This window comes from Motacilla alba, chromosome 4, assembly GCF_015832195.1.
Source record: "Motacilla alba alba isolate MOTALB_02 chromosome 4, Motacilla_alba_V1.0_pri, whole genome shotgun sequence".
NCBI classification, from domain to species: domain Eukaryota; kingdom Metazoa; phylum Chordata; class Aves; order Passeriformes; family Motacillidae; genus Motacilla; species Motacilla alba.
In genome coordinates this window covers 56,734,504-56,747,539 of record NC_052019.1, presented here as the reverse complement: position 1 = coordinate 56,747,539, position 13,036 = coordinate 56,734,504, and the positions used below count along the sequence as shown (strand labels likewise).

General features: G+C 41.3%; 1 protein-coding gene across 5 annotated transcripts in view; it reads left to right on the top strand.

Annotated features, from left to right (window-relative positions):
* ZNF827 (zinc finger protein 827) overlaps window positions 1-13,036 on the top strand; it is a 114,826-nt gene that overhangs the window by 88,151 nt on the left and 13,639 nt on the right. For all 5 annotated transcript variants that reach the window (XR_005256655.1, XR_005256656.1, XM_038134467.1 and 2 more), the window contains one exon: window positions 12,898-13,035. Coding sequence is in view for 3 of the 5 variants with exons in the window: in XM_038134467.1 (XP_037990395.1) it covers window positions 12,898-13,035 (138 nt within the window). In the remaining 2 variants the exon portion in view is untranslated. The remainder of the gene's footprint in view (window positions 1-12,897; window position 13,036) is intronic.

The following is a 13,036-nucleotide window of genomic DNA, read 5'->3' as shown; positions in this document are numbered from 1 at the left end:
CCTGGAAAATACCCTTAGGCCTTAGGGGACTATGAAACACATAATCCTGTGAATTTCCACTGAAGTGACCAGCAGTGAAATGTTGGCATTTAAATTGCCCTTGTGTAGCTTCCCTGCTATGTACCCATGGAGTTAATTAGAATGATTCACACCTTCTTACTGTTGTTTGCTTACATCTGCCAAAAAGCCTCTAACTCCACATTGTGGGTAATCCTATTTACTGTAGGAAGGCTTTCTTAAAATGTTCAAATGTTAGAATTTGCAAATGAAAGCCAGGGCTGAAGAGCATGATTACAAGCAATCGATTTTGAATTTATTCAGAACAGCAGAACCCATGGATTATTATTTTTGAGAGAATCACAGAATGATTGAGGTATGAAGTCTAGTTCCAGTCCCTTTCTCAGAGCAGAGTCATCTTGCTGTGTCCCATCAGGTTCTGAATATCTCAGGAATGGAGACTCTGGACAATCTCTGAGCCAGCTGTGCCAATGTTTGACCTTCCTCGCCATAGTAAAAATGTTTTCTTATGTTTAAATGGATTTTCCTGTGTTTGAGTTTGTGCCTTTGCCTCCTCTCCACTGGCATCACTAAGAGCCTGACTTCATCTTATTTCACCCTATTCAGGTTGGAAAGATCCCGCCAAGGCACCTTTCTTCCACACTGAGCAGTGCTAGTTCTCTCAGGCTCTCATTGTATAACAGCTACTCCATTCCCTTAATCGTGTTTGCTGGACTTCAGACTTTTTTGAAAGCCTAAAAGAATATTTCAAGACCGTGGCAGCTGCTTCTGTCCCTGTGACGGAACAGCAATTTTTATGGCCAATGTAATTGCAGGGGGGGAGTGCATGTTCATGTGAATTGACTTCCACAGTGCTTTTTCCCCACGTTGCTTTGTCCCATTATTAGTGCTTATGATCATTTTATCTGCTTTCAGTTTAGGTCTGAGTTATGAGCTCTGCCCATCCAAGACATTGGATACCTCCTTCAGTTTCCTGATGATGGGAGTCCCTGACCCCTGTTGGCTTCCTGTCAGGGTAGAAAAGTGAGAGTGGCATTTAATTCACTACCAAGGCATGTTCCATCAGGCACTTGGTCCTGCTGTTCATTTCTGTCTTAGAATTTCTGTGAAATGTGCTTGGGGAAAGTGGTGCTGGAAGCAGATGCCACACAGTCATTGCTGCCTGCAGGGCACAATTGTAGGTGCTCCCTAAGCTGTGCAAAGTCTGCCCCTCTCAGTCCTCAAAAGCACCCTTTTAATTTTATTTTTCCTCTGGTATTTGTCTGGGAGTAAGAGTCAACCAAATACTCTTTGTGTGTGTGTGTACGCACGGCTGTGCATGTGTATGGCTGCGTAAAAATCCATGCAGGTGCATGAAAAAGGATACAGGAGAGATGTCCCTCTGACAAATCCAGCCTGTGTGACAGCTTCAGAGATGGTAGGAAAGGGGGATTTTTGTGACAGAGTGGCAGATTGATTTTAGTAACTGATTTGAGTTCCTTATCTCCAACATGCTAATTCTTCCACAAAAAGAGTGTCTTGTGGGTACAAGTGCCTGGTGTGAGCTCTCTGGAAGGCCAGGGACTGTCAGCCACTGGGGTGGCTCTCTGCAGTCTGATAGCAGGAGACAGATAGCTGGCAACTTGTGGAGAGTCATTCTAGGAAGGTGAGATAGTTGGACTGCTATAGAAGTGGGCTTACTTGGCATAGTTCTCCAAAGCAAGACAGATTTTGCAGAATTTGTTCAACATCATTCAGTGCTAAAGTGCCTGATAGCTGCTCTGGCACGTTTTCCATCTATCACATCCTGTCTTCAGATCCCCATGCCCGTCTGCCTGCATGCAGCCTTGTCCCCATGCTCTCAGCTGCTTTGAAAACCACTTTGCACCACAGCCATCAAGCAGAGGCTTCCACATTTCTGGTTCCTTCCATAGGATCGTAGCCAAGGTGGCTTCAGCTGATTGCAGTTTTCTGGATCTGCTCCCAAGCAGGTTTGCATCTCCTGCACGTGTGGCACAGATCTGTGGTGCAGCAATAGAGGCTGTCTCCTGAGCAGCAACACAGTTTTCATTAGTAGCAGAGTCCCTTTCAGAGCTGAAAATATCATTTATTATGCAGAACAAACAATTTCAAAACAGCAAATTTGAAACGAAACATGCTCAAGCACATGCATGGTGTGTTTTCTGGCTAAAGCAGGACAAGTGAAATGTGCAGCATGTGCATCATTGTACATGTGTTAGTTTCTCTTAACCATCAGTATTTACTGGGCAGGGAATGTGATCATATCCTTCTGAGCATCCCATGAAACTCCTGGTGAATTGGCCAGTCTTTCAATACAGGCCAAACAGCAGGACTTTGCACGAATTGATTTGGCCACACAGATTCCACTTCTTTTCCCTGTGAAGTCACTGCACTGATTATTTTGCCAGTTGTTTACAGGACCTTCAAGATGAAAGGTGTTAATTAAAACAAGCAGAAGAGTTCATGTCTAATGGCTATCTTGAAAGGCACTTGACATCTATCTGAAAACTTGTGTTTCTTGTTTTACTATGGGCTGCCTTTATACAGGGTAAATTTTATTTTCCAATATCATGCAGTGTTCTCGTACAGGCAAAAATACTCATTGACATCTCTTATTATTTTGGCAACTCTTATTATTTAACTTACCATAATAAGTTTGCTGAGTAATAGTTACTCAATAGCAAGTGATTTTTGAAAAAGTTAAATCACTGTTGCCATAAATATTCTTAACCAGATAACACAAGTGGAGGTCAAATCTGAGAAGGGTTTTTTTGAGCAGCTACAATCATTGGAAGTATTTAGTGAGAAATGTGGGACTTTGTCTACCATGTGTTATTCCAGGAAGTAAATTTGGGACAGCACAGAGCTGCCCAGCAGGTTCTAGGGAGCTGTCTTCTGATGCGGGTGATAGAAGACAGCGTGGGGGAGAATGACACAAAGTTGTAGAATTGGTTTTGGGAAAGGAAGAAGGGAAAACAGCAAAATTAAGCCTGTTTGCTTCAGGAAGGGCAACTGGAATCAGCTTGGAGATGCATATGGAAAAAAAGTTAATGACCTGTGGGCTTGAGTGAAGCTTCTGATGTGTCCTCCCACAATATGCCCATGGTGAGCAGGGAAACGCAGGGTAGGTACAGCTCTAATTAAGGGTGAGGTGTAGCTGTCACAGCCTAGGGACCACGTGGGGTCTACAAGAGGCTGTGCTTGCTCTGTCATTCATTCATTTCATTAACGCTGTGGATGATGCAGGAAAAAGGATGTTTATTAAGTGTCTGTGGCACACCTTACAAGGAGGTGCTGTAAGCACTTCAGAGGAGAGAACTAGAGTTCAGACTTACCTTGAGGAACTGAAGAAACTATGAAAAATAGCAGCCAATGCAATGAGATCAGAGTTCTGTGCCTGGGGGAATGGCAAGTGCCATGAAGAAAGGGGAGGGATGAATGCCAGGCAGTGCAGCTCAAGGCAGGGATCTGGATTAGTGTTGGTCAGACACTGTGTTTAGAGGTGGCATTGCAGAAAGGACAAACATCTGGCTGAGGTGTTGGGAATGTTGTCTGTAAGGCACATGTGGTAATTCTCCTCTGCAGCTGGAGCCCAGAGTTCAATTTTGGGCTCTGTAATCCAAGAACAATGTGGAGGAGACGGCAGTGGTCAGAGGTTTACAACACATGAGCTGTGCATGAAGGTTGAAGAATTTTACCAATTTATTTAGTCTGCAGAAGAAAAGAGGGGACATATGATAATGGCATTCAGATATGTAAAATGACAGCTTTGAGAGGAAAATCATAAACCTTGGCTGTGTTCACGTGAGCAGAATAAGGAATAACCAGCTTAAATGACAGCAGAGGAGATTGCAACTAAACACCAAGTGAAACTTTCTAGCAGTGGGGTGTTTTTGCACTGCACAACTGTCAGAGGAGCCTCTGGAGCCCCTATCACAGAAGGGCTTTTTTAAAAAAATTAGTAAGAAAAGCATCTGTTGGGACTGATGGGTAAGTGTGGTGAGTGATTGATGTGCCTCTGGGTGTGGGAGAGACAAGCTGGCCTCTGGGAGTCCCTCCCTGCTCTAATTCTGGGATATAAATTCAGTAACAAAGCTACAGCGGTGATTGAACAACCGCCTGAAAAAGATTTGATAGATGAGGCATTTGGCTTACTGATACTCAGCATGCTGTGGTTTAGAATTTGCATCTCAGTCAAACCTATCTCTGGTTTCATATCCTCTTCTGCCTTTCCTAATATCAGAATCTTTTGTAAATGTGAGCATCAGCACCGAGTCAAATTGTTTGCCGAAGATGAAACTTTTCCAAATACGAGCTCAACTTGAAATAGAAAGACAGGTTTTAAAATTACTTTTCTAGCTCTGCAAAAGGAATTGGAACACATCATTCCTGACATTTCTTTTTAGAGTTACCTTGAGACTCTTCAGTCCTCACCTATCTTAGCATGTACAAGTTTGTCTTCTATAACATTTGTCTGCCTAAGAGTAAATTAAATGCAAAATTCATCAGCTGTTTGGACTGATGGATAGACATCAAGAGTATTGTTTAAAAGTAATTTAAGCAAAGCTGAAGACACGTTTGGGATTTTTTTCTTCTACAGCATGATTTCGATCTGAGTACAAATTTACCCTAATTTTTTACTGTGTGTTTTAGTTGAGTTTAGGGCAGTTGTGGTGCTCACTGGTGCCCTGCAAAAGCAGAAGGCAGATAGGACAATTATACAGAAGGAGGGGATGGTTTACAGGTAGAGGCATGGGCTGGTGATAGGAGAGAGAGACATTAGTATCTTAAAGAGAGTGAGTTAAAGGCCTCAAGGAAATGGCCGTGTGATGGCAAAATGATTCAGTGTCTATCACTTGGGGAATCTGCAATAAAAGCAGCAAAAATGTTCTCTTTCACAGCAACAATCACAAGCACCTTGGGAAAGGTGGCTCTGGCCAAATGTTTGTAGTTCCTTGTTCATCCAGTGTTGATTATTTTGTGTTAATTCACTCAGCTCAGGAACTCAACCTGCATTTGGCGCTTTATTTTATTTTTATCCCCCACCGAGGCTTCTGCTTATCAGCTTCTTCCAAGTACAGAAGATTTTGCTTCACCCCAAAAGAGGCAGAAAGCTGAAAAGAAAAATACAATCTAAAGGCAAATTTGTCTTTATTTGTATCTGAATGCTGGATGGGGAACTACTAGTGTTAGCCTCTGCAAAGTGTGCCCTAGGTGAGTCTATTATCTTCTCTATAGAAAAGAAACACCCGCATTTCCTGTGGACTTGCGAGAAGAAATTGTCACATTGACAAAAACAAAAGCAAAAAAGGAAAATTTGTATGCCCCATAATGTTCCTAATGTGCACAAATGTTTGAGTGATTTTAAAAAGTGTTTCTTGGAAGTCTGTCTTAAGCAGAATTGTAGGGAAAAAATTTAAAAGGTAGAAACCTGTTGGCATTATGGAAGTGAATTAATTTTGGTTTAAAAATAGCAATAGGACCAAATTATACTTTCATAAGTCCATAGGAACTCAGTGTTGGAGCATCCAAAAGAAGTGCTGCAAGCAGTGTTAATGCTTGAGATAGATGTGAGGGCCACCTGCTTGGGAGTGAGTTAGAGAAAACTTATGTAAGTTTATTATGGTGCATCTAGCTGTTGTCCTGAATATATTTTCAGGAGAAAATGAAATTAAATATATTATGTAAAGATAAGAGAGCACATTACCAGGTTTTTCTCTGACAATAGATGCAGAATTTAACTTTAGCTGTTATTTCTAAACAAGAAAAAAACCACTAATGGTGATAGAACCTTTTGCTGCTTGAAGGCTTAGTTGTTCTTGGCCAACAATGATCAGGTAAAGCTTTGAAAAACACTTTTTGGGGAGTAGATTTGTTGGTGCTTCCTTTGCCTTTCTTGGAATGTCTCAGCACCCTCAGTGAAAAAAAAAATGCCTTTTTTACTCTGGGCTATGTTGCATTACTTCATCTGCCACGAAACCCAGCTCCCTGTGATAACTGTGAACCATGGAGGAGCTCTTGGAGCCATGCAGTGAGATAAAGGGATTCTTCCAGGACTGCTACTTCTCAGCCAGCAAATTCAAAGCTTGGGGAGGGCCTGACTTTGCATCTGTTGTGAATTTTACATTGTTCTATTCTTTCTTGTTGGGTAAGGGATGCAGTTACCACAAGACAGTCCTGTTTGTGCTTTATGCTATAGCAAGGCCGTGGTAAATACAAGCTGAGGGAAATAGAGGTTGTTGCCCACCATTATCCTCAAATTGATGCCATGATGTACACCTTGTAAAAGTAGTTTTCAAGTAATGACTGCCACATTATTGTAGCTTTAGGGTTCCTTAAAAGTCTGCAACTTCAGCCACCTTGCACAGAATTTACTGGATTTTTTTCTCTCTTCTTGGTTGTTTCTTAAGTTTTGAGTTTAATGCAGAGAATAAAAGCAAATCCCAGAGCTTTGTAATGCAGATGAAGGTTATCACAAGGTATCTCATGGTTTGCTGAGAAGTCTTCTGTTGTAAAAGAGAAGTGAAAATAGGTATGAGATTTGATGCAAAGGTAGAACTGGGAGCGGCTTTGTGTTTTCAAGTCAGTTGTTGTCCCAATCTTTTCTTTGCCATGACTTTCTCCTCTGCTTCTGATTGTCCATTTTTGAGCAATGGGCTCAGTCTTAGCAGTGAAGGGGGTTTCACTTTTTTTCCCCATGTTTCTCTATGGAGTCAACTTTAAAGTTCATCTTTTACCTGCTTTTATTCTTTTTCAAATCCTGGCATCTTTATTGTTTTTCAGCAACCTTTTCAAGTGCTGCTGTCTGTTGTGCACTTGGACTACTTCTGTGCACAATATTAATGTTTCTCTTGATGGGCTGTGCAAGCACTTCACAGAAGTATTTCCAACTTTGATGGTTGCTGTTTTCAGAAAGAAAGCTTAAGTACTGTGCTACTGATAGATAAAATCACTTGGGTTCTACTTTCTTCTATATCAAGGATTTTAAATTATCATAAGACTACTGCTTTCTATCAAGCTCCATAGTAACATTTGCAAAGCTTTTGAGGGGAAAAAAATAAGAGCATTAATTGTTTAAGTTTTTGTATTGGAAAGTAGACTTTTTCTGCTTCCTCTCTGCATTTGTTCTGTCATTCAGATTGATTATGTGCAGATTTTTGGGGCTCATGAAACAAAAAGGACATGGCTCCCTCACATGTGGAACTAGAGTTTTCTGTCTTTGTATTTTTGTGGGGACTATAGGAAAATGTTATGCCTAGAAAGCAACTGCTTACCTCAGTTAGTAGTGGATGAGTCTACTCACAGTAAAAGATAACCCTGAACCAAGACCAGACAGGATGATCCAGGGGGTGACAAATTAAGACTACAGGGCCAATCAGGATCTCTGATACCTTAGATAAATTGGGAGATATCTTACTCAGGAACTAGAGTACCTGGAAGGATTCCACTGTTTATTTTAACTGACTTACTAGAAATAAGGATTCTGGCCCTACAAATAAAACCTTTGTGGAAGCAAGTTGGAAAGGGAGTAAGATATATAATATTTGGAGCACTGCAATTCTGTATAGTCAATATATTTTTGAGCTTGGGAACCTTTCACAGGCTTTTGGCAAACAAGCTTGCAACAGAGCCATAATTACATATTTCATAAAAGGAGTTCTCAATTTTTAAATACAGTGTGCTTGCCAGAGGTGATGGATGAACATGTAAGGGGAAGACTCCAAAGCAATAAAATGCATCTTTGATGATGGGAACACTGCAGAAATAGGAAGACTGTATAATAAGATAGATAAATGCAGACAGAAGAAGGAAAGAAAATTTCTTTGAGCAAATAAATGTTTTTAAAGCAATGTTTGCATGATTATCTGACCTTAATACCTTGTTTCTGAATAAATAATTTCTTGAAGTTTATGTCTTTTAGACATAACCAACCAGAAATAACCTTACTAATGGAGCAAGCTTTTTTGACATTCCTGTAGAGCTGCATGCAGTGTATTTACTTCTTGGATAAATATGGTGTACTTGACAGATCTCAAAGGAAAAAGCAGCAATTCACCTCAGGCTGGGAGCAGTCAAAAGTTACCTGATGATTATTTAGTGTCCCAAGCCTTTCTGAGCAAAGTGGGATGCCTTGCTGTTGGACATCTGCACTGGAGTGTTCATCCTCTTGCCAAGAGCTCACAGAACCCTGGTTACCTTGCCCCCTGTTTCTTAGTTTATTAATTTTCTAGTTTGGTGGCCTGTAAGCAGCATTTCTTGTAAACACTCTAACCACCACTCTCTATTTTCACAGGGTTTCTGTTCATTTAATTTTCAAAATTACTTGCCTGATTTCTCCTTGACCATTTGTGTTGTGTCAAACTGTCTGAATAACCCAAAATATAATCCTGACATACACTTCCAGAAGAATGGAGAGAAAAGGAATTTTGACCTTCCATGTTAAGGCTTATCAGCACCTCTCAATCCCATCTCTACATAGAACACTATTGCAGAGAACATTCTGTTTCATTTTAATCCATGGAATTCCATCTGACCATAAGGATCTACCCTTGTGGATTTGGTTGCTTCCAAGGTCTATGGAAGTGTGAAGATAAAACAGAGAAGCAGCTGTTTTAAGTGAGTTACAGGATGTGAGAGCAGACAGTAAACCAGCAAAGGTTATAAACATGAATTTATCTTCTTTGAATGATACCTCTGCACACTTTTTGTTTGTCTTCTTAGGCTTGTCTTTTTCACTTGAATAGTGGTTTCATTCTTTCCATTGTTTGTGTAAAGAGATAAAGTTGGGCATGGCATTGGACATATTAAAACATAATGTAGCATAAAACACTGTGAAGCAGTAATTGACAAGTATGTCAAAGTAAAAGAAAAAAAATAATCAAAATATGAGAGTGCAAAGCCAGACCCTGGGGAGTTCTTGACCCTGACAGCCACCAGCAGTCACAAGGCTGATTGGGTGGCTCCAGACAGTCACTTTTGTATTCAGGTCACACCTCATCCTCTTGTTCAGTTACAGCTCCCACCAGCTATGGTGTCCTCTCTCCAAGCATATCCTGACAAAAGTCAGGGTGAAGACTTTTCAGAAGGGGTGGTTAACACTCTCTGTATTGATATCACCAGTAGGAGAGGAAGAGGAAACGATTACTTACTAAATGTGAAAACTGGAAATACATATGTGTTCAGAAGTATGCCCAACATCTCAGGAAAGGGGTAAACAGAGACTCTTTTAAGCTGCAGTGCTTTGTTTGCCAGAAATTAAATCTATTTGGGAGGGGAAGAGGAGGCACAGAACAATGTTTCTGCCGTTGATGTCCTCATCTCAGAGAAAATACAAATGGTGGCAGTTCCTAACCTTCTTGGATGATCAGCTCTACACAGCTACTCATTCTGAAGCTGACTTGTGGCTAGAAGGGGAGTGATACGAGGTGATGCAGGAGGGCAGGAAAGGTGTCCATAAAGATGTATTTCTATATTTATTTAGTCTTACTATATTTATTAAGTCTTACCTTTACATAAGATTCTTAGCTCTTAAGTGTTCTATGCAAAGTTATTTCAAAATCATTTTATCACTAGCTTTGTAATATCCTGAGTCTTAATCCTTCTGTATCTTTTTAATGTTGTTCTGGAGAACTTGGAGGCCTTTCATTTTACTGAGCATATTTTGTTTTAAACTCCAAAACTCACACAAAATTGCAATCTATTGCTTAATAATTTCAATATAACTTTGTCTTGTATGATTTTCTAACAGAGGAGTTTTGGAATTTGCTGTGGACATTTAAAGCAGAAATCTTTTATCAAGTCCCCTTTTTTCTCTCTTTTTGTTTTCCTTTTCATTTTAGTATAGGGGATGTCATGGTGAACGATGGATTTCTGTGAGACATCTTTCACAACAGTGATTTATTATTTAACATTAGCTGGTCTCAGTACATCTTCTTCCTGGCCACTGTGTAAGGTGTTCTTTAAGGCTAACAATACTGACTACCAGGCAACAGGGCTCAGACATGCACAGAACACCGTGCACAGCCCAGTGTTGTGGTCCTGGAGTCACTGGGCCTGTACTCACTTCCCAGAAAACACCATTCCCTGGCATTAATTAATTAATTAGAGCCAGAGCCCAAGGAATGAATGTAGACGTTGACTCATGTGACTCTTCAGGTCACTGGCGAGGTCAGGTGCCAGGCATGTTCTGGGAAGATTTCTGGACCATTGCATGGACACAGAGCTCCAGATTCCAGCCTGCAGTCAAAGCTTGCCCAGAGGGTAGGATGAGTGGAAATAGGTGGTTTTCCTTGGAACCAAGAAATCTTTCACAAAGTGCTGAGGCTCCTGTTGCAAGAGACCAGCTCTGGTTTGCCATGAGCAAGCTAAGAAGCTGCTGAATAGAAAAAGCACTTTGCTGCAGAGAGAAGGTTCAGTCAGAAGGAAGAAGCACTGTAGTTATGACTCCAAAATACACCTTTCAAGTAAACAGAAGTACTTTCAAAACACCTCAGTGTCCTCTTTTGCATCAATGAAAAATATGCAGCTGCTTTGCAAGGGACTGGCTGTCACCAGTTTGACATAATCAGAAAGCTGCTATTTTTCCAGCTTCCCGTGGGCTTCCCAGGACAATCCCTCATAGGGAAGAAGATATTATATTTCTTTTTCTTAAGAGATAAAAGAGGGCTGATGACTAATACTGAAGTGAATTGTTAAGAGACTTATTTACTTAATTGAGCCTGCTTGTTTGGTACATGTCCCAATTAATTCATTTTTTGTTGTGACCATATTGAAGCAACCTACACCCTTGTGACCTTCTCTTATAATTATTACTGTTTTCCTCATCTGAAGCACTGTTTTGATTATGTACTCAAAAAGCTCTGCTGAAACATCTGTAGCGCTACCACAGAGTCAGATTTTTCCATTGTTTGGAACTCAAGGGTAGCAAGAAAAAGAATCCTTCTTTATTGAAGTTCTTAGAGGTTATGGGTCACTTACAGCCCTTGGGGGATGGAGGGTGTCTTCCTTTTTAATTTCACAAAATGAGTATTTTGAATAGGCAGAACTTGTTTTCTAACTAGAAATTTTTTTAAGAAAAATGTGTTGTTGGATTGTAGCACTCAGAGGTGGCTCAGAATTCCTCTGGTGTGAATATTGTACATATTACAGGGCCACAGGAGAACAAAACAGCAGTGGAGAAGGGGCTGGCAAATATGGCCAGCCCTAAATTTGCTGAGATTGCTATGTGGACTCTCTGCCCCAAATGAGGCATTGTTTTTATTATTGCTTAAATTAAATACAGTATTTGACAGCTCTTGGCCTAAACCACAGTGGAGTTGTGTGAAAATCTCTCTCTGAAGGAGAGACTCTCTCAGCCGTGGTAGTCACATCTGCAGCAGTAGATGACTGTCAGTGAGGGGCTGCCAGTGCAGGGTGGGGGGGGTGTTTATTCTTCAGTGCTTCATGGGATGAAGATTTAGCTGTTTGTGCCAAACTCCACCATGGTGACTTATGCTCACTGTAATGTTTTTGAACCCCTGTTCCCAGCTTCTCTCCCCCCATTTACCTGGAAATGCCAGCCAAGTGGTTTTCCTCCATCAGGGCCTGTTCACATGTGCTGGTGGAGCTTGTTCTGGCCAGCGATCCCAGAGGCGGGGTCGGTTTGGGGAAAGGTGCTCTGCCAGTGGCATCCTTCCTTCCAGTGAAACTAGAAGAATTACACCAAGCCCCTCACTACTGCTGCATTTAAAAAGTACCTTTATAAGTCTGTGCACCTCTTACAACAGCAGTCCCTTCTCCTCAGGAAACAGGACCCTTGCACGGGGTATTTTTTTCTCAAGACTTGCTGATGCTCTTTCTCGTATTGTTTTAAGTAGTACACTGCTTTCCCCAGCCTCTATCTGCTTTTTGCTCCATTCTGTCCAAATGAAAACTGGCCATGCTTTCAACTTCTTGAAGCACTGTGTAACCTTTTTCCCTCCTCTTCATTCCCAGTCCCTTTCTCTCGACTTCCTTACAAACTGCTTTCATATCTGTGCTCTATGCTCTGTGGGGTTTATTTTTTTCTGTATCGCAGACTCTGTCTGTTCCTGAAACAATTAAAAGCACTTATTAAAAGATAATAGCTCATTCTGGGTCGCAGTTTTTCAATGGCCCTCCAAGATGCTGGGGAGTCTGATGCCAGAGGACAGTGGTGCTGGGTAGAGCTTATCCTGGATGCCAGCTATGTCCTGGGATGCTGTGTCCTTTTGGTTTAATGTTTGTCTGAGCAATCTTCTGGTCTTCAGAGTCAGACTGCTCGTGTGTGTGTAGATGTGGAACATCTTTAGAACAACTTTAGAACATGGCTTTAGTGATGAACCTGGCAGTGTTAGGTTAATGGGTGGACTTGGTCTTTAGAGGTCTTTTCCAGCCTAAATGATTCTGTCATTGTATGTAGCAAGAATTCCTGCCTCTGTAGAAAAGAAACTGTCTGAAAATCTTTATTCAGCTTTGAATAATAGACCACGTAGACCATCTCAGACCAGGCTTCTTCATGCACCAGGCAAAGGTGGGTGACTGAAAAAGCCAGAATGGTTGTTCCATAAAACCATAATTAGAGGTTAATGCTTGCCCTGCTCACTCTTGACTTTCTCTCATAAACTGGTTTAACTCTTTGGCTGTGCCTATGTCCGGAACACTTTGGTTCAGCGTTCTGCTTTAGAGTGTGTATGAAAGATGCTGTATGAAAGATTAATTTCCTTTCCAGCAATGGGAGTTTCCTCTCTAAATGAACTCATGTGCCAGATCACACAGCATGCCGCCAAAGTGCTGCATTTTATATGACGCCTACAGGGCTCTACTGAATGAAATCTGCAAGTTTTCAGAGTTCTGAAGATGGCTTTGTGTTTTTTGGCATAGAAACAGAAAAGCTGGGGCTGGAGGTGGGAAATGGATTGCCATCTTGGAAATTTAACGACCAGCTGTTTCCCTGTGATGTGTGTGGAAAAGTGTTTGGTCGCCAGCAGACTCTGTCCCGGCATCTCTCGTTGCACACAGG